Source organism: Lolium perenne, chromosome 4, assembly GCF_019359855.2.
Source record: "Lolium perenne isolate Kyuss_39 chromosome 4, Kyuss_2.0, whole genome shotgun sequence".
Lineage (NCBI taxonomy): Eukaryota > Viridiplantae > Streptophyta > Magnoliopsida > Poales > Poaceae > Lolium > Lolium perenne.
In genome coordinates this window covers 377,628,780-377,648,892 of record NC_067247.2, presented here as the reverse complement: position 1 = coordinate 377,648,892, position 20,113 = coordinate 377,628,780, and the positions used below count along the sequence as shown (strand labels likewise).

Genomic DNA, 20,113 nt, shown 5'->3' with positions numbered 1-20,113 from the left:
GAGATAAATGTCTCAGGGCCATCAAGTATGTTCCGCTGCTGCATCAGGGGTAGTCTGATGTGAATGAGCATCAGCAGGTGTAGAAGCAATCTGCACCCTTAGTGTTTCCTACTTTACATAATGACAAAAAAGTACACAGCGGGGGGGAAAATAACCAGCAATTCGCCCGCCTGGGAGGCGGCCTTTCCTTTTTGCTCCGTTACGGCTATCACGAGGATTGGGTCAGACCACAACCCACTCCTCCTGGATAGTGGGGAAGTCACGGTCCGGAGACCACCACGGTTCTTCTTCCAGACTTGGTGGTTTCGTGTTGCGGGCTTTGGGGAGCTTATCAGCGGCAAGCTACACCGCTACCTACACGAGCTGGGCCCCCACTGGGACAGCATTGATGGTTGGCAGTGCATCGCTAGGAATTTACGTCAGTTCCTTAAGGGCTGGGGAGCCAATCTAGGGAAGGAGCGAAGGGTTTTTAGGGCGGACCTCCTGGCGCAGATTGACGGTCTGGACCGGCAGGCGGACGCTGATGGGTTAGATGAGGAGGGCTGGGCTCTCAGATACCATCTGGAGGACCAACTACTCCTCATGGACAGCCTAGAGGAGGAGTACTGGAGACAACGCAGTAGGGTGCGTTGGACGGTGTTGGGGGACTCTTGCACAGCATATTTCCACGCCATCGCCAACGGGAGGCGACGGAAATGCTCGATCCCTCGGCTTGTCACGGACCACGGGGAGGTTGACGAGCAGCTGGGTCTTATGGAGCATGTTTATTCGTTCTACCGCGGCCTTATGGGTGCGAGGGGGGAGGAAAGGGTTTTCTCCCTCCACTCCGATTTGTGGTCTGGGGACCAGCAGATTCGACCGGAGGAAAACCTGGCGCTTGAGTTGACCTTTACTCCAGCCGAACTTGACGAGGTCCTGCTCAGCATGCGGCCGGATTCTGCGCCTGGGCCGGATGGGTTGCCGGTCACCTTCTTCAAACGATTCTGGGGAATCCTGCGAGAGCCCATCCTCAGGATCCTGAACGACTTCGTTTTGGGCAGGGTGGATGTCGCGCGTTTGAACTTCGGGGTCATCACCCTCATCCCAAAAGTTAAGGGGGCGGATACGATCAAGCAGTTTAGGCCCATTGCGCTCATCAATGTCATCTTCAAGTTTGTGGCAAAGGCGTATGCGACCCGCTTAGCGCCGATTGCTCACAGAACCATTGATAGAAGCCAAACTGCTTTCATCCGGGGTAGGTGTCTGCATGAGGGGGTGCTCGCCCTTCACGAGATTGCACACGAGCTCCAGGCCAAGAGGCTTGGGGGCCTTCTGCTCAAACTCGATTTTGAGAAGGCCTACGACAGGGTGAATTGGGATTTCCTTCGAGAGATCCTGAGGCGCAAGGGTTTCTCGGACATGAATGTCCATAGATTGATGCAGCTGGTTATGGGAGGCCAGACTGCCATCAACGTCAATGGAGAGGTGGGTCCTTTCTTCCGGAATGCGAGGGGAGTGCGGCAGGGCGACCCCCTCTCGCCGATCCTCTTTGATTTCCTGGTGGATGGTCTCGCAGCGATTCTGGCCAAGGCCAACTCGGCTGGCCACATCCGCGGGGTCGTCTCACACCTCATCCCAGGGGGGGTGACACATCTTCAGTATGCGGACGACACTCTTGTCATGATTGAGCCTTCGGACCTGGGGATTGCGAACCTTAAATTTCTACTGCTATGCTTTGAGAACATGTCGGGTCTCAAGATCAATTTTGACAAGAGCGAGGTTTTCGTGACAGGGGTCACGGAACCGGAGCAGCGTAGGATTGCGCACATGCTCAACTGTAGACTGGGCAAGCTCCCGATGAAATACCTGGGTCTTCCGGTGAGTAGTCGAGCGCTTCGGGTTGCGGATTGGGAATTCCTGCCTGAGAAGGTGGGTCACCGGGTCGAGCCCTGGCAAGGCCTCTTCCTTGCCTCGGCCGGCCGGCTTGAACTCACTAACTCCTGCCTTTCGAGCCTTCCTATGTTCGCTATGGGCCTGTATCTCTTACATGACTCCACCCATGCGGCGATGGACAGGTCTCGATCCCGATTCTTCTGGGAAGGAGTCGGTAAGGGGAGGAAATATCACATGGTGGATTGGGTCACCGTGTGTAAACCTAAACAGTTGGGGGGCCTGGGGATCCTCAACACCAAAACCATGAACATTGCCCTGATGTTGAAATGGATTTGGAAGTTCTATCGTAACACAGGGACCGTGGGCTGACTTGCTTCGGGCTAAGTACCTAGGGGAAAGGGATTTTTTCTCCCAGGACGTGCCGGCTAGGGGATCCCAGTTTTGGAATTCCATACAGAAACTTAAATGGTATTTCAAACTGGGTGCCCGCCATAAGGTCCACAACGGGAAGTGGACCTATTTTTGGCTGGATTGGTGGTCGGGGCGAGGGCCGCTTAGAACGCGCTATCCACTCCTTTTTGGGTGCTGTTCTAACCCCTTCGCCACGGTCCATTCGACTAGGGTGGCCGATGGGAACCCCGGGGAGTGGCGTATCCGGTTCCGCCGGCACCTTGGCTTGGCGGAAAAGGTCGAATGGGATGATCTTTGCCGTGAAATCAATGGTCTCCCGGATGCCGCAGGGAATGACCAGATTTCTTGGTCCCTGGAGTCCTCAGGGGAGTACTCCACGCGGTCGGTTTACTGCGGACTTATGCAGGGCACAGCAGTTACGCACTTTCAGGAGGTGTGGCGGACACGCGTTCCACCCAAGATCAAAGTCTTCCTCTGGCAGCTGATACGCGTAAAGCTACCCTCCTGTGACCAGGTGGCCAAGAGGCAAGGGCCGTCCAATGGCCTTTGTGCTCTTTGTGGAGAGGTGGAGGATTGCAACCACATCTTCTTTACATGCCCCATGGCAGGTTTCATGTGGGCAGGAGTTAGGGAGCTCCTACAATGCACTTGGAACCCGGCAGGGGTCGGGGATTTCATTGCCTTAGCACAGGGTTTGCTAGGTCCCCTTCGTAGATTAGTATGGTTTACCTTTGCGGCCCAATGCTGGGCCCTCTGGAATATTAGGAACAAACTAACTATTGAAGGGAAACTGATTGGCAATGCAGCTGACACCTTCTTCCACATGTTGCTTTATATGCAGTCTTGGAGGGTTCTGGTCAGACGGAGGGATCGGGCGTTGCTGGACTTCGCGGTGGACGAGGTCAGGAGGCTACATGCGCGGACTAGGGCGGCTTAGCATATTCGACCCGCTTCAGGGCTCTTTATCTTTGTGTCCTACCGCTGTGTTAGTGTCGTGCTGGGCTGAGCACATGACTTGTTTAGATGTGAGGTGTTTATCTGTTGGCTGCGCGTGTGTGGCGTGAGTCGTGTGGTGGTTTGTAAACTGAACTTTCGGTCGTTTGCTTTATTTATAAAGCTGGGTCCTCGGACCTTCGGTTTAAAAAAATAACCAGCATTGACACTTGACACCTCGTTGCACATACATTTTTGCAGGGACAAACATGGTGCTGGAAATATCGATAGAGAAGTGATAACTATTTTCAAACGAACAATACATGATGGTGCCCTGCATGTGGTTTAAGAAATCAGAAGTATTAAAAAGGTAATGCTTGTGTGTTCGTGTTTACAATATATACTGAACTTTTGGATAATTTTGCATGGATATGAAAATTGATGGTACTTATGTTATTTTACTGTTTATCCTCGTGTCTTTCTTAGGTGTCTGCTGCAGCCGTGTTGCCTGAAATGCAGTTTGAGGATCAAAAATGAGAATGGCAAATGAGATTTTTGGTATTTGATATGAGGAGATGTACATACTCTTGCTTAGGTCGTTTGACAGAAGATCAAGTTCTCTAGCGGGATAATCTACACATTTTCCACTGTGGCATGTAAAAAATTGTATTGTTGAGAAATTGAATAATAATTTACTGTAAATTTTTCATTTTCAGTTACGTTTCTTTGTTTGTAGGTTCATATTCTGGAAATTCAATACTTCTTTTTGCTGTAGAGTGGCTGTAGAAAAATAAATGCCATTTGAAATTCATGTTGAATCTAAAGAAATCAGGGCATCATTATAGACTAAAATATATTACCCGAGCCTGTCTTTGTCCATGGTAATAGCTGGTGTTTCGCGAAAAGGAGGTGTATTATTATGCAACTCCTGTGTAGTATTGTCATTTGAACTACAGATAGCAAAGGTTTGGTCAGGATGTGCAGATAGAGTGTGTAACTTAAATCTCAGGATTGGTAGCAAACCTTTGGGTACTTATGATTGGAGATTGATTGATAATTATTTCCTGTCCCGTAGATTCCTGAAAATGCATATAATGTGAAGAAGCAGCTAATGGTTTGTAGCCAATAAGTTTGAACACATGCATTTCACGGAGGGTAACCACTAAATTAGTACAGCATGATTAGGAAAACAGAAGCTGATTAATATTTCACGGTGGGTAACCAAACGGACAGAAGCAGGTACTATTCTTACCAGTGAGTGTTAATAAATTGAGAAGAAGCAGCTATATTGTTGCGCTCATCCAATGAACGGAATTGAAATTTAAGAGTAGATTAGAAGAGTGTGCGTACCAAACTGAAGAAGCGCTGTGCAGTGTCGATGATAGCAGCAGACGGAGAAACGAATCAACGGAAATTAGCATCCATCAACCAGGCGGAGATTGCAAAAAATCTGAAGAAATCCAGAAGAAATCCCAAGAAATCCGTACAGCCAGAGGTAGCAGCGGACGGGGCTTGCCTGTAGCGCAGGCGTGCGACCATCCGTGCGACCCGGCGTCAAAAATCCATCGAGCGGCTATTATTCCCACCCCTCGCGCTGGCTTTTCTCCAAAAGAAAAAACAACCGGAAATACAGGAACCGTGCGTACCTTCTCTTTCCCCGTCTGTATCCATCCCCTGTGAAGTGAGCTCAAGCTGGAACAAGAACTCAAGCGGCAGAAGCTGAGCGGAGACCTCTGGCCGTGCCGCCGTGCTCCCGTTCCTCCGGCTTCCGGTCTCCAGCCGCAAACCCTCGATGGATCTCGGCCGCTCCGCAGCCTCAGGGTCAGGGATGTGGTGCCTCGACCTGGATGAGCGCGACGGCGCCCCTACTCCTCACACGCCGGCCTGTTGCTCCCTTGCGAATTAGACTGGCGGTAGCCCGGATGTTCTCGACGGAAGACAGCGCGTGAAGCTGGAGCAGGCGCCTAGCGGGGTAACCGCTGGTCTCACTCCCCACGGCGGCGAGGTGGAGGAGATGCCGCGGCGGCTAGGCGCAGCGTCGGAAGGCGGCCAGGCCCGCCGCAGCGAGGCGGCCAGGCTCCCCGCAGCGAGGCGGCCAGGCCCCTGACTCAGGAGGACCTCGTCGCTTACCTCGTCTGTTCAAGCTCAAGGAGAAACAGAGGTAACCAGCTAAAGACATTCATAATTCAGGGTTATTTGGCTGAGTTAGAGGTAATCTTGGCTGAGCTAGATAACAACCTTGTATGTTGGCAAAAGCAACATTAAGTCAAACGGTTCTCTTTATGTTGAAGAGCAAAGTCTGTACGCTGGCTCAGTCTTACATGGATGAGTTTGACAATGATGTGGTATGGTTGTTACTGCCCTACAACCATTTAGTTTTTGATCAATTAGAATCATAGTACTGGTCTGGAGACATTATCATTTGATTTTGTGCATGCAGGTGTTTCTAGAATTTTTGCAAAGTGTTCCTGTACATCTAGGCCGATGGCATGCCTGATGAAGCAAAACGAACGGAGGGGGTGGCAGGATTGGAAGAATTCCCACAATCGGTTCAAAGAAAATTGCGAATTTCGACTATGATTCATCGTGAAGAATCAGTTCGATGTCTTACCGTGCGTGAGTGAGATCCATGTTCTTCATTATCCCCTTGATTACTTGAAGAAGCCATTAGCGACTTGTGTTGGTTGTTGCAGTGTTCAATTGATTCCTTCGCTGTTCAATTTTGGAGGATATTTTTCATGTGCGGATCACTGTGTTTCAACCTTTCCTGTTTATTTACAGTAGCGTCAATTCAGAATACAGATTTTGGCGCGCAGCTGTGTATTTCTTGGTTGTGTTCCCGCGCGATGAGTCATCTCCTCTTGTGTTTTTTTTTTATGTTATGCATGAATGACGGAAGGTAATCTGTACTCAGAGGAAGGGATATGCACAGTTCCTGTATTTCCGGTTGCTTTTTCTTTTGGAGAAAAGCCAGCGCGAGGGGGTGGGAATAATAGCCGCTCGATGGATTCTTGACGCCGGGTCGCACGGATGGTCGCACGCCTGCGCTACAGGCAAGCCCCGTCCGGTAGCAGCAGCCAAAATCGTGCAGTTGTAGAACTTTCAGCGGAAATCCCGAGCCGGAATCAACCTGCCAAAATATTGAGGGATTTAGGAATTTTAATAAAGGAAAGAAGTAGGATTGGAAATGGTCAGCACCAGCGCGGAGGCGGCAAGAGGAGTCTGCCGAGTTTGGTGTGGAGGCGGATGTCATGACGATGTGCTTTTTAAGCTGGAGAAGACGGCGCGGCGGATGAACTTCATTGAGCGGTTTTCAGTCCTTGAATGGTCCGATTTATTAGGTTGAATGGTGGAATTTATGGCTGAGCGGTTTTCAGTCGCCGTTTTCAGGGAGGAGGTGGGACGTTCTGGGATAGCCCAGAGGAAGACGAACAGAGGAGTTTTTTTTCTACGAGGAACGAATGTGGAGGACGTCGAGCGGTCTGAAGCGGGCCAATATAGCCCAGCCCATGTCGTACCGAAGGGGCTAAGTCGGAAGCATCTGGTCCAGCCCACGTCAACGAATCATCTGTTCGAGCGAGCGAAGAGTCCAGCCCACATCGATGAAACATCTGTTCCAGTGGATGTATTAATGTGGTTAAAGGGAAGCTATCGGGTCAGCACGATCTGAAAATGAGAGCGGCACCCATGCATGGCATGAAATGATGTGAAGAGAAAATAACTGATTAGTGGGACCGCTGAGGTGGCATAGCTGCATGTCAAGAGAAATAGGTAAATGGGGATGAACTTCTTAGTTATATAGGATAAGTACCGGTGCTTAAGTAAAATATGATTTATTTTTCTAAGCATCTCATTAAGTGTGCATGCCCTAAACATGTGGATAAATTTAGTAAAAAAAGTCAACAACATTTCTAAGTTTGATCAATTATTTTGAAAGAAATACCAACAACTATAATATCAAATAAAGATATTATGAAATATTTCTTATGATGGATCTATTGATATTGGTATTATGAATCTTAGTATTTTAGTATATGCAACGGGTCAAACTTAGAAGACATTAACTTTTTAGCTAGATACGCCACCTATTTAGGGACGAATGAAGTAGGTACTTGTAAACCCCATGTTGTACTTGCTACTACCAGTATTTTTTGTCCATGTTCTTTGCTAAATTGCTATAGTAAATTAAGGAGCTTCGTGCAGCTGCCGTAGCCCTGTGTAGATGTGCTACTAATACTAATAGTGGCCCTATCCGAGTACTTTGTTAGTAAGTTAGTAGCACATCGGTCTCTAGCATATGATGTCCATAATGATCTACTTGCCAGTATAGTTTTGTCCAAAATTTTCTGCTTTAGTATCTTTTTACTATTTTTTTTGCTAGTATATATGGAAGAGCTTCGTGGAGCTACAGTAACCCTATGCTTACATACTCTTGTATTAACAATTTAACATGTTGGTCTAGCTAGGCACAGCATATATATACTGTCTACAAATTGGTGCAGCTATTGGTTATGCGTGCTTGGAGGGAAGCTTGGACTAACATGCACCACGTACAGTTAGTGTGTAAACAACAAGAGTTAGGCCCGTTTCATGTTACACACCCTTCATCAACTGTAATCTATAGTCCTTAGGAAGTACTCCTAGCAGCACTTTTATAACCTTGTCCCCACGATGTTGACGGTCAGTCAGCGTATACCTACTGCAGTAGTTACGCTGAAACCAGCGGAAACCATTTCCAAGATCGCGCCGACCTGAATCAAGGCACTTGGTCTGTAAAAGTCGAGAACGACGGCATTCAAATATCCATTTACGAGGCGGTCTAGTCTCTTCCTCACTAATATTCTACCAAGGCGTCTCTGTCCCAGAACGACATGTTAGTAGAAGATGTTCAGGCACTACTCCGGCCACTTGCGAGGCAGGGAAGTTCACCGGAAAACGCACGGCAGACAGGAAGAAATCCCGGATCGTCTCCACTGCCCCTGCCGCTGATTGCCCGATCGAGAGACATCGCAGACAATTCAGAATTCACCGCCTTTGCACGCAGACATCATCTGGAATCTGAAAGAGTAGATAGACCCGAGCTCGCTAGGGCCGTTGGGTCGCCTGCCTAACCCCTCGCCTGGACGGACGCGGAGACAGCCGTGCCCGTAGTGTCCCCTGCATGCCTAAAGCTCGTGTCACGGCCGGGTCATGGTTTGAGTATCCTTATATGTATCTTAGTATGTTATTAGTATGATTTAGTATCGAATCCCCTCTCTGGCAATCGAGCGCTCGAGCAATCACTTTCTGTGGCGCGGAAGCGCTCGCGCAGCGAGTCAATTCCCTTTTTATCACCTAGTGTTTAATTGCGTTCACATGTGTTCACACTAACAGCTTGTATTACTACTTTGCAAGTTGCATGCAGTAAAGAGCGTTCACACTGCATGCATGCACATGCAGAGATCATCTCATTGATTTGCATTTAATGAGCTAACTTTTCAGCATGCTTTCGTAAGTTGTTGCATGCATACACATAGCATCTCACTTTTTTTCTTCAGCACGAGGCAGATTCTCAATTCTCTTTTTGCAATTCCCTTTTGGTTTTTTTCGTACGGTAATTCATGTTTAAGGGGATCCTTTTGCAATTCCCTTTTTCGGGCCAGTGGTTTTTAAGGGGGGGAAAATAACGGGTGGGAAGATCCACTTGCAACTCAAATGAACTACCACTTGCTACTCAAATTAAGTATTATTTTTAAGCTGTAAGCTAACAAAAGTTGCTAAAATATTCTAAATGAAATTTACTTTTTTAGGGTTGCTGGGTATTTATATTTACCGTTGATAAATAACGGGGCACCGGATTGATAACTTGTAAACAAAAAAAGTGTCGCTACATATTTTAAATTAAATAAAAAAAATTAGGGTTGATATTTATTTATATTTACCATTGATAAATAGCGGATCACCGGGTTGATAGCTTGTAAACTAAAAAAGAGTCGCTAAAATATTCTAAATGAAATACTTTTTAGCGTTATTATTTATTTATATTTATAGTTGATAAATAACGAGGCACAAGGTTGATAGCTTGTAAAATAAAAAAATGTTCGCTAAAATATTTCTAAATGAAATACTTTTTAGGGTTGGTAGTTATTTATAATTACCATTGATAAATAACTAGGCTCCGGGTTGATAACTTGTAAACTAAAAAGAGTCGCCAAAATATTTGAAATAAATTTAGATTTTTAGGGTTGGTAGTTATTCATATTTACTATTGATAAATATCAGAACACCGGGTTGATAGCTTCTAAACTAAAAAAGATTCGCTAAAATGTTTAAAATAAAATTAATTTTGGGGTTGATAATTTTATACATTTACCGTTGATCACTCAAGTACGGAGGGGTTGATTATTCCAAACATAGAGGGTTGATAACTTTTAGTCCGAAAAAAAGTTGCTCGAAACATATCAACATGGGTGCTAGTTTTGAAGATCTCGTCGAGACGGATTTATTGGTGAAAGCGAATCTTAATTTGGAGTTGTCGTTTGAAAGTTAAAACGTTTTGAATTTTCAAATTTGGAAAAGATTCCGCTGACATCAGCAGATTCGTCTATTTGTGCATGTATGTAGAACTTTCCCTCAATACCTCGCACCAAAGTTGATAATTTTATACATTTACCGTTGATCACTCAAGTACGGAGGGGTTGTTTATTCAAATAGAGAGGGTTGATAACTTTTAGTCCGAAAAAAAGTTGCTCGAAACATATCAACATGGGTGCTAGTTTTGAAGATCTCGTCGAGACGGATTTATTGGTGAAAGCGAATCTTAATTTGGAGTTATCGTTTGAAAGTTAAAACGTTTTGAATTTTCAAATTTGGAAAAGATTCCGCTGACATCAGCAGATTCGTCTATTTATGCATGCATGCAGAACTTTCCCTCAATACCCTGCACCAGGTTGATAATTTTATACATTTACCGTTGATCACTCAAGTACGGAGGGGTTGGTTATTCAAATAGAGAGGCTTGATAACTTTTAGTCAGAAAAAAAGTTTGTCGAAACATATTAACATGGGTGCTAGTTTTGAAGATCTCGTCGAGACGGATTTATTGGTGAAAGCGGATCTTAATTTGGAGTTGTCGTTTGAAAGTTAAAACATTTTGAATTTTGAAATTTGGAAAAGATTCCGCTGACATCAGCAGATTCGTCTATTTGTGCATGCATGCAGAACTTTCCCTCAATACCCTGCACCAGGTTGATAATTTTATACCTTTGCCGTTGATCACTCAAGTACGGAGGGGTTGATTATTCAAATAGAAAGGGTTGATAACTTTTAGCCCGAAAAAAAAGTCGTCGAAACATATTAACATGGGTGCTAGTTTTGAAGATCTCGTCGAGACGGATTTATTGGTGAAAGCGGATCTTAATTTGGAGTTGTCGTTTGAAAGTTAAAATGTTTTAAACTTTTAAATTTTTCCTTTTTGCATGCATGCAAATGTACGGCAAGGTAAAACACGTTTGCTCCTAATCATGTCTGAAACCGATCGCTCGCTAATCTCCTAGCGATCGAGCGCCAGCTAGGGCAGCCCTAAAAATATATGGATAAAGCGGTGTGGCAAGCTAAAATGTAAAAGTCCTTCTGTAGTCTCAAGGCTAATTACTTGTAAACAATACAACATCAATACGTTTGGGAGATATGACTTAAAAAAGGAGTTTGTATGTGCAAGAAAACACTCAACTATCCATTTGTTTGTACCGATTGTCAAGCATATCCAGTCTTTTGTTTTGTGGATTCGTAATTAGGTATGCTTTATCATGCATTGGATGAAGCCGCTCATATTTAAATGCATCATTTACATGATAAGAATATGCTCAAATTCAAATTAAAGGTTGAATTTAAATCCATCTGAGGTAAAATATTGATACATACATATTAATACAAATCTCATAGCATCTTGATACTATGATATGATTCTACGATATGATATTGCTGACAAGAAAACGATATTACCAAATATACTGATCTGACAACCTTAGACCGGCCACAGATGTATCAGGGCCGGGCATGGCAGCCACAAGAGCTTTGAATCTTGTTAGGATATAAACAAAGATGTCCACGCAACAATGGTGCAGTTTTCCAAGAATATATGGGAGTGTAAACCACAAAATTTCATGGTATGAGGGGAGGGGCAAAAGCCAAAAACAAATCCACTATGCAAGCTGGGGGCGGTGCCCCCCCCCCCCCCCCCGCGCGCGCGCGCAGTGACTGGGAACTGCTATGGAACCAATTTTTCCTGAGAGATATAGTAGTTTGAATTGTGTTACGGACGTCTCAACAATGTTGATCTGCAGTAGATACTTTGATTGTGTTTTTTCCGATGAAGATTACTCCTCCGCGAAGATACATGCAAATATTTTTTTCCCTAAGCAGTGTCTTTACTTTAGGGACAAAACCTCGTCGGTGCCAAAAGTGCCAACAATATAAAACCGGTGGAGTCAACAAAGTCAGTTATGTTGTAAAGCACACTTTAGTAAAAAATCAGTTCCTTAAGTATATTTTCCAAAAAGAAAGTAAATTAATCACATGCTTTACCCCTCGATCAATTTTGATTGTTGTGACCAACTATTATCCCACGAAATAAATCTTACCAATAATTACCATTAGTGGTGCTATTGTAGTTTGTTTACCAGATTTTATTACCTTTTCAAACTGAAAAACTATATCTACTTGTTTGGATGGTATGGAAGTTGACTAGGCATACGCCGTGAATGCTTAGTTGTTAGAGGTATTTGCAAAACTATCATAAAATTTCATTAGATATAGTCAAATTTATTGAAATTGTGGAAGTTATGTGCAGCAAGGTAAGATTAGCCACATCATGCATTCATGTCATATATCATCATACATACATACTTGAATTGTCCATCTAGTCAGCTGCAACATCATACTGACACATGGGTTCACATTGTTTGTTTAGAGAAATGAAATGGACTCCTGTGTTACAACTAAGGGCTAAAATATAGGCATATTTTTTTAAAATAGGATAAGTGCCACACTACCAAGATTTGATGGTGAAAAGTAAATTTTACACCAATAACATAAACTACTAAGCTAAGCTTGAGATGCTCCTGTAATCCCCTAGCTATGCCACCGTGCGGTCAATGTTGGTATCGAACCAATTCTAGCAAAACTGTTTTTGCATGAGATTCTTGCAAATATTTAATCAAAAAGTAAACACGAGGATTACAAACCCGCAATCCGCGGTCGTAGTAGTTAGGATAGCGAGAGGGGGCCGCCGGTAATGCGCGACCAGTGTCCGGCGGAGATGGGGGACGAGACCTTGTGGGGGCCAAAGATGGCAATGACACCCAAACAAAGTATGGTTAGTTGTTACAGATTTTTGCCAAATTATCTTAAAATTTCATCAAATCGAGTCAAACTATATGAAACTGTGTCAATTATGTGCAACAAGCTAAGGTTTAGCTTATAAGAAAAAATAGGTAAGGGCAGCGACACCATGTTGCATCTATGACATATATGATAAACACATAGCAAATATATGCTTGAGTTGTACATCTACTCAGATGCGACACCATCTTGACATCTGGGTTCTCACTGTTTGTTTAGAAAATAATAAGTGGATAAAACCTTCATAGGTACAACTAAGGTGTAAAATATAGGAAGAATTTTTAAATAGGATAGTCCACAAATGCTACACTAACAAATATGAGGATAAATGTGATTTTTACACTAACATCGTAAACTATGGAGGTAAACTCCAGATGATCCGTTAATCTCCTAGACAGAGGGGTTGCCGGTAATGTGGGACCAACTACTGGCGGCGATGAGGGACGAGACCTCGTGGGAGCCATAGATGGCAATGACGGGCAAACAACACCTGAAAGGATTGACGGTGCGTAGAAAAAAGGCGAACGGTTGTCATATAGGCGGACCTTTCTTCCTATACTATATGATGACCCTATCCTAATTTGCTGAAGGGTTTTAACTTTTTCAATAAAACCGGTGGGGACATAGTCTCTTTGTTTTTTCTATTTTTGAAAAGGGGACATTGTCTCTTGCTAAGTAAAAAAAAAAAGGAAATTGCTGAGCTAAGCTCGATATGTTCCAGCAATCCCCAAGGTCTTGTCACCGTGCGGTCAATGTTGGGATCGAATTGATTCCAGCAAAGATTTGATTAGGGAAAGTAAATCTTATGCGAACAAGTGCACCATTCATGGTCAAGTTTTACCCTAGCTTTTATGATCTTGACTTGTCCATGTCAGGACCGGATGCGCAGGCAACTATTGAACTGAAAGATCTGCGTCCTCCTCAGCATGGCTAGGGAAGGAGATATACGTTTGTCAGTGGAGAACCCTAACTGCCAAAAAGCCGGAATCTGGAAAGAGACAGGCATTTGGTTCTGATATGCGTGCTATTTAAATCGAAAGCAAATTCTGTTGTAGAGGCAATTTATGCATAGAAAATTTGCTGAATTCGTAGAACATATTCGATGTGCTAGCTATTCTCTGTAATATTGGTTGCCGAATCGAACTTGCCCGTTTCTGCACACTTGCAGGTCTAGGGAAGAATTTGTAACTAACCCACTTCGACTCCTGTTCGATCTCCTCTAGTTGCTAATCTGAATTAGTTAATGGTAACGAACACCACTTTGTCCACAATAAAGATGGAATTAGGGCATTTTTTTGTAGGTGACAGACGCTCCACTTGAAGTCGTGAAATGAAAATAAGGACCAGTAGGCCACATAAGACAGCACTTAATACTTTTCAGTCGTTTTGCGACGTTGTTTTGTCAGGCTACCTTTCGAGTGCTTGAACCGTTGTTGAGGCTGTGAGCTACAAAGCCGGGTGTAAAGTCTTTTGTGCATCTTAGATAATATCTTTCAAGCTGATGATCACAGAGAATATGACCCTGTTGGTCGAGGCAAACATGACATACCCGGCTCAAAGCCTAATGATCAGCTGTACATGCTTAATATAACCATCGTGCCAACCCATTCATTTGAAGTACGTTTCAGTATAAACTTGTCGCTGTCTTATAGGCTCATAGCGTATACAGTATTATTTGCATTATGTATGGTCACACCATGACACTAATGCTTGATTCAGACTGAGCCTGGACATAAGTTTCAGTACTATCCAATCTAGATACACGTAAAAGCTTCCTAGCTTCCGGTCACTAATTATCTCCTCCTGCCTATGCTCTTTAGTTTACTAAGAAGAGCTGCTCAAGGTTTAACTAATTAGGACGCATTGCGTACTTATAGACTCGACCCTATATGCCCAAACCGTCTATTTGTTCTTGGCTCGAAGGATTTTCATACATTTTTTTTGAGAAACTTATTCCTGAATTATTTTTTCATAAAACTTGTTTGGTTTGTAGAAGCTTGTATAATGTGCAGAATTATAAGCTCTAAATTTTATGATTGGTTGTTTTTTATATTCCACTTTCCATGAAATTTCAAAAGGATTTTTTTTGAATCCATTCTCCTTGATATTTTCTTTGTCTCAATTACCCTCATAGACAACCCTTCATAGAAAGTCAGCTTTTCTAAATTCTAGAGCATAATTAAGCCATCTCTATGCAAAGTTCTTATGGATATGCTTGCAAAAACGAACTAGTGTTTTTCTTAACCATCATTGCCGATTTCTATGGTAGAGGCGCCTAATTAAGCACTTGTCTTGTACAAGTAAGCACAAGTGCTTAATGAAAATCCAATTTATTTTTCTAGGTACCTTTCTAAGACCCCGCATTATATATGCCCTTATGTGTTTTCAGAAAATACAAAATTCAACGAACATGCCGTTCAATTTCTATATTTTTCCTATTCCTTCTCCAAGGCTTTAAAACCCGGTGAACTAAACATACCTAAGTTTTTAGGGAAGACCGGAAATGTCCCTATGATATTTACATATAACCTTTCATAGAGGGAATTCTATATTACCCACATAAAACGTGGCATGGGGTTTAATTTAGAACCCTCACTTAGTTCTAAGTTAATCCCCCACCCTCAAATCTTAAAACTGTTTGAAATACTCTCCTCTCGAAATTATATTTAGAATTAGATGGTCTCTTATCATTGGGTCCACGATCACTCTTCTTCATTCATACCCACCCGCGTTATCAGAATTGCTTAACCTCTTTTCCTATTTCTCTCCCGTGGCTATGATTTCCAAGGTGCACATATAAAAATGGCGTGGCGTGGCTATGATTTTAAATAACTAAAGGAGAAATCACACATAGCTCGAGGTGCTTTTCAGTAAGCTCATTTGGACACGGTGTTTGTGATATAAATCTTCTCATTTAGTTTAACCCTCACTTTTTGGGTTAAAAATTCAAATTGCAATTTTTTGAGATAATTCCAATAAATTCAAGATAATTCAAGTGGTAGTCTCGTAAAATTTATTCTTATTCATAAAGATTGTTTGGGTGATTTTTATATTTAGTACATCTTCAAATTTCAAAGCACACGGTAAAAATTGTCAAAAAGTATCCAAGTAAAGACATATTCTTGCAGAAATTTTGCTGGCTCATTTCAACATTTGGCATGTGAGAGAACTTCCTGTGTAGTTCCAGCCTAATAAAATGGATACAATTCCTTTACCCTTGCGAAAAATTGAGGAGAGAGAAAGCTGACGCAGACAACCAAAACGAGACCCATAACATGTCAACCTCAGAGTGACATTTTAACCGGTTTAAAGTAGGGTATGTGGTGCCAATTTAGATCAAATGAAGCTAACGGTTGTAAATCGGACTCCAAACGAGATCACATAGTAGGTGGTCTTCTCTATTCCGTCTTACTCCCTCCATCAAAAAACTAGACCATAGGTACCCTTGAAATTTTCGATAACAATGATGGTGCAACATCTCCTAATGACGAGTGAGATCCCTCTGGTGGATTGGAAGACGTCAGCCCCTCCCTACCACTGAGCTACGCCTACAAGTATTCGCATATTTTAAGTACTACCTCTGTCCATTTTTAGATGTCAAAAGTTTGTCTAAATTCGAATGTATCTAGATATTTTTTAGACATAGATACATTCAAATTTAGATGAACCATTGGACATCTATTAATGGACGGAGGGAGTATAACATTAGAAACTCATTCGAGACAAGAAGCTAATGGTATACTTCTTGTGGTACATTGCACATATTTAGTTGATCTTTTTACTCTAATTCTCGTTAGTCCAATCAATTGAATTTCAAAAAATACAAGGGGCCTTATGTATTTGTATGTGGGAAGTGTCAAACTATGCAGGGGCCAGGGGCATGGGGGCGCTGTGCAGGCACCACATTTCAGGCCCAGCAACAAATCTGAGCTGATCTAGGTATCACATTTCTGGCCCAGTAACAAATCTGAGCTTGATCAGGGCTAAAGAAAAAAAAAAAAACCATGGCTCGTTCGATCGTTCCATTCCATCCCGGCACGTTCTCATCGTCGCCTCAGCGAGATAGCACGTAAACTAGAGAAATCATGGCAATCTGTATCCAATCTCACACGCTAACCCTAAACAAAACCACAACGCTCACGCCCACGCCCGTAGAGGCACGCACATCTCATCGTCTCGTCTTCCGCTTCCATTTATATATACCACGTCGCCGGCCAGTCATAGGCGCACCACCGCATTCGACCCGCTACACCAGCGACCACTAAGGCTAGCTTCGCAATCTGCCATGGGGAGAACGCGAGCGATGTGCTGCCTCATGCCGTCCAAGCCCTCCGGCGACACCCGCCGCCGCAGCAGCGCGGCGTGCATCTGCTGCATCGGCCCCCACCACCGCCCGTCCGGGGGCAGCACCCTCGCTCCCGTCGACGCCGAGAACAGCGTGATGACGCCCCTCACCAGCTGCTGCGGCACCGGCGGCGCGGGGAACGTCGTCCGCGCCGGCCGCAGCGGCACGCGCACGCCCAGGACACCCAAGACGCCGTGCACGCCCAGCGCGAGGCGCCTCTGCGGCGTCCGCTCCAGGACCCCGCGCCGCACGCAGCAGGCCCGCCGCTTCGCTGCGCCGGAGACGGCACCCGCGGCGGCTGTTTCCCCTGCTCCCGCGCGGACGCCGCGTACCCCTTCGACGCCCATCGGCCGGACCCAGCGCGTGTGCTGCATTACCAGCGGCGGTGCCCCCGCGCAGGGTAGGGCGAAGACGACGAGCGGCACCACGCGGCGCAGCACTCTCAGCTCCGCGAGCAAGGCGGTGGCGCAGACGACGCCGCGCAATGCCGCGCACGCGGTCGCCGCCACCGTCCGCGACACGACTACCACTACCCCACTTCCCCGTGCAAACGGCGGAGACGTCGCCAAGGCCTACACCCCGCCCCTCGAGGTCGTCAAGGCCGCCGCCAAGGAACCGGCAAGGGAAGAGGAGTCGGTCTGCTCCAATGAGGAGTACGCGCTGCTGTGCAGGGAGGGGTTCGCCCGGGAGGACGTCGCCGCCGTCACCATCCAGGCCTACTTCAGAGCCCACCTGGTTCGTGCGTGTGCCGCATTGTTGCTACGACGGCTGGTTGATTTCCATATGTAACATATGTTTCTGTTTGCAGGCGCGGCGGGCGTTCAAGGCGCTGAAGAGCTTGGTGAGGCTGCAGGCGGTGGCGCGGGGCGCGTACGTGCGGCGGCAGGCCGAGGTGGCGGTGAGCTGCATGCAGGCCATGGCGAGGCTGCAGGCGCGGGTGCGCGCCAGGCAGACGACGCTCGGCAAGCCCAAGCCCAAGCCCGAGGACAACGACGGCGACAAGCTCCTGCTGCAGAGCTGATCGATCAATGTCGTGTACTCGTGTGCAGCACTGCAGCACCAACACCTGGCTTGAAATAAATATGGAATTTGATCTGGGTCTCGTGCAAGGCGCGCACGCACGAGCCAAGTCGAAGTTGTTTGATTCGCAAAAAAAAAGTGTCGAAGTTGTTTCTCTTTTATGTTTGTTGTCGACTGGGTCTATCTGTTTCTCTAAGTTTCGTTTCAATCTTTCGTGGTCGTTCGTGTCGTGTTTTTGGGTCACCTCACCCAAGGAGAAAATGTCAAGCATTTTGTAACGAACCTTGTGTTTTTTGGGTTTGCTACTACTGTCTGTCTGAATTTTTGTATGGATTTCGGCAGCCTAAAATTGCAGTAGCGAAATGTGTTAGTGGCACACACTAACGATTTTACGTACAATTTCTATTGATAGAAACAAGGGAACATATATTGAACTACCGTTCAAAACTTGGTCTTACGGAGCAAACTGTTCTCCATCATTGAATTTAGACGGGACAAGCTGTGAAAAAGGACAGAGTGAGGATGGCTAGGAGGATTTTTTTTTTTTGACACAAATATAGTAGGGAAAAACTCCCTACCGTGTCAGTTTCTATTAATAAAGGGTGGAATATTTATAATGGGTATCAACTTATTACACACAGTATCAAATTAGGATTGCATCCCTTCTCTAAAGCTAGGCTTAGCTCTATGCATTGTAAGAGTGAAAGTGTTCTTAAATCTACTAACACATCTCTGAACATTGGAAAAATTTGCATTAAAATAGCATCATTTCGTTGGTCCCAAATGCTCTAGCATCCAGCAATCCGGATTTTCATGAAGAAATCTAATGATATCCTCTGGTTTGCTTCCTCTATCATCTGATATAAGCTCATATCCACATTCCATTCAAATCCAAGGGCCCACCAGAAGCTCTAACTAAAGGTACACTCAAAGAACATGTGCATATTTGTTTCTTCTGGGCACATATCACAAAGGATAAATTCAGAGAATTCAACATAGCAATTCTTGTGTTTCATCATCTCTTTTGTATTTAATCTACCATATAGCAATAGCTAGAAAAAGAATTTGTGTCCTGAAATTAGCTCTTTGTATACTTTCTTTGTGGAAAAATTGTTTCCCCAAGTTAAATGACCAAATGTCATGATCTTCTGTGATATCCAAATCTAAGAATTCCTGCTCCAAATTATGAAGCTCCTCGTGTGCAATAGTACTAAGAGAAAGGTGAAACATACCATATATATTTTCACTACTTGCATCCATAGCCTTATCAATGGTAATGTTCTGGTTTCTGGAAAATGAATGCAAATGTGGATACATATCTTGTCTTATGCCACTATTCTTTTTTTGTTGAGAAACACAGTACAAACGCAGACGCTCACATACACGCGCATACACTCACCCCTATGAACGCACACACGCACACCCCTACCCCTATGAGCACCTCCGGAAGACTGAGCCGGTGGATTGGATCTTAAAATTGACGAAGTCACCACAGACGCCTCGCTGTCGACGGGAACGTCGCCTCCCACTGAATGAATATTCCGCCTTTATGAGACACACAGATGTCAAACCTGGGGTTTAAACTCTGGTGGGCTGGGGGTACAACCACCCTCCTAACCACCCAACCTCAGGTTGGTTCTCCTTATGCCACTATTCTAGTTATCTTTTCAACGGATTACTGATTTTCCATTTTGAATATCCACAGTTGTCATCTCTTTATATATGTCTGTAGTGTCAAACAATCTCTCCACCAAAAAGAGGCCTTTGGGTTGATGGACTGGGGAGTGCCTCTATTGTCATAATATGCTTGTCAGATTAAATTGACCCAAGGGATATATGCATGATTACAAAATTTATGCAAATTCTTCATAAGGAGAGCTTGATTTTGTAATCTGAGATTCAATATTCCTAGTCCAACTTGGTCTTTTGGTCTGCACATTATGTCTCAGCTTGCAAGGCACTTTTCTTGTATTTTATTTTCTCTATCAGACCAAAGGAATTGTCTCCCACTTTTTTTCAAAGTGAAAAAAGATGGTTATAAGAACCTTGAAAGAGCACATTGCATACATGGGTAATGACGGGATCACAGAGTTCAAAAGTGTGAGCTTGCGACATAAGAGATGATATTCCAGACAGTTTTTTTATCAATTC

At 44.5% G+C, this 20,113-nt stretch overlaps 1 protein-coding gene and 2 long non-coding RNA genes across 5 annotated transcripts; 2 read left to right on the top strand and 1 right to left on the bottom strand.

Moving 5' to 3' along the window:
- Positions 1 to 3,433: 3,433 nt before the first annotated feature.
- On the bottom strand, positions 3,434 to 4,976 carry LOC127297161 (uncharacterized). Of its 2 annotated transcripts, XR_011744093.1 has the most exons (4): positions 4,863 to 4,976; positions 4,567 to 4,581; positions 4,240 to 4,295; positions 3,434 to 4,166 (listed from the first exon to the last, which is right to left on the bottom strand). It is a non-coding gene; the product is annotated as an uncharacterized lncRNA (long non-coding RNA). The 2 variants fall into 2 exon arrangements; XR_011744092.1 differs by lacking the exon at positions 4,863 to 4,976 and having other exon boundaries at positions 4,567 to 4,651.
- Positions 4,846 to 5,977, top strand: LOC127297160 (uncharacterized). Of its 2 annotated transcripts, none has more exons than XR_007848919.2 (2): positions 4,846 to 5,377; positions 5,657 to 5,977. It is a non-coding gene; the product is annotated as an uncharacterized lncRNA (long non-coding RNA). The 2 variants fall into 2 exon arrangements; XR_007848920.2 differs by having other exon boundaries at positions 5,286 to 5,561.
- Positions 5,978 to 16,811: 10,834 nt separating this feature from the next.
- On the top strand, positions 16,812 to 18,283 carry LOC127349242 (uncharacterized). Its single transcript, XM_051375003.1, has 2 exons — positions 16,812 to 17,677; positions 17,751 to 18,283. The coding sequence occupies exons 1-2, from the start codon at positions 16,883 to 16,885 to the stop codon at positions 17,961 to 17,963; spliced, it is 1,008 nt and encodes a 335-aa protein (XP_051230963.1). The 5' UTR covers positions 16,812 to 16,882; the 3' UTR covers positions 17,964 to 18,283.
- Positions 18,284 to 20,113: the final 1,830 nt, after the last annotated feature.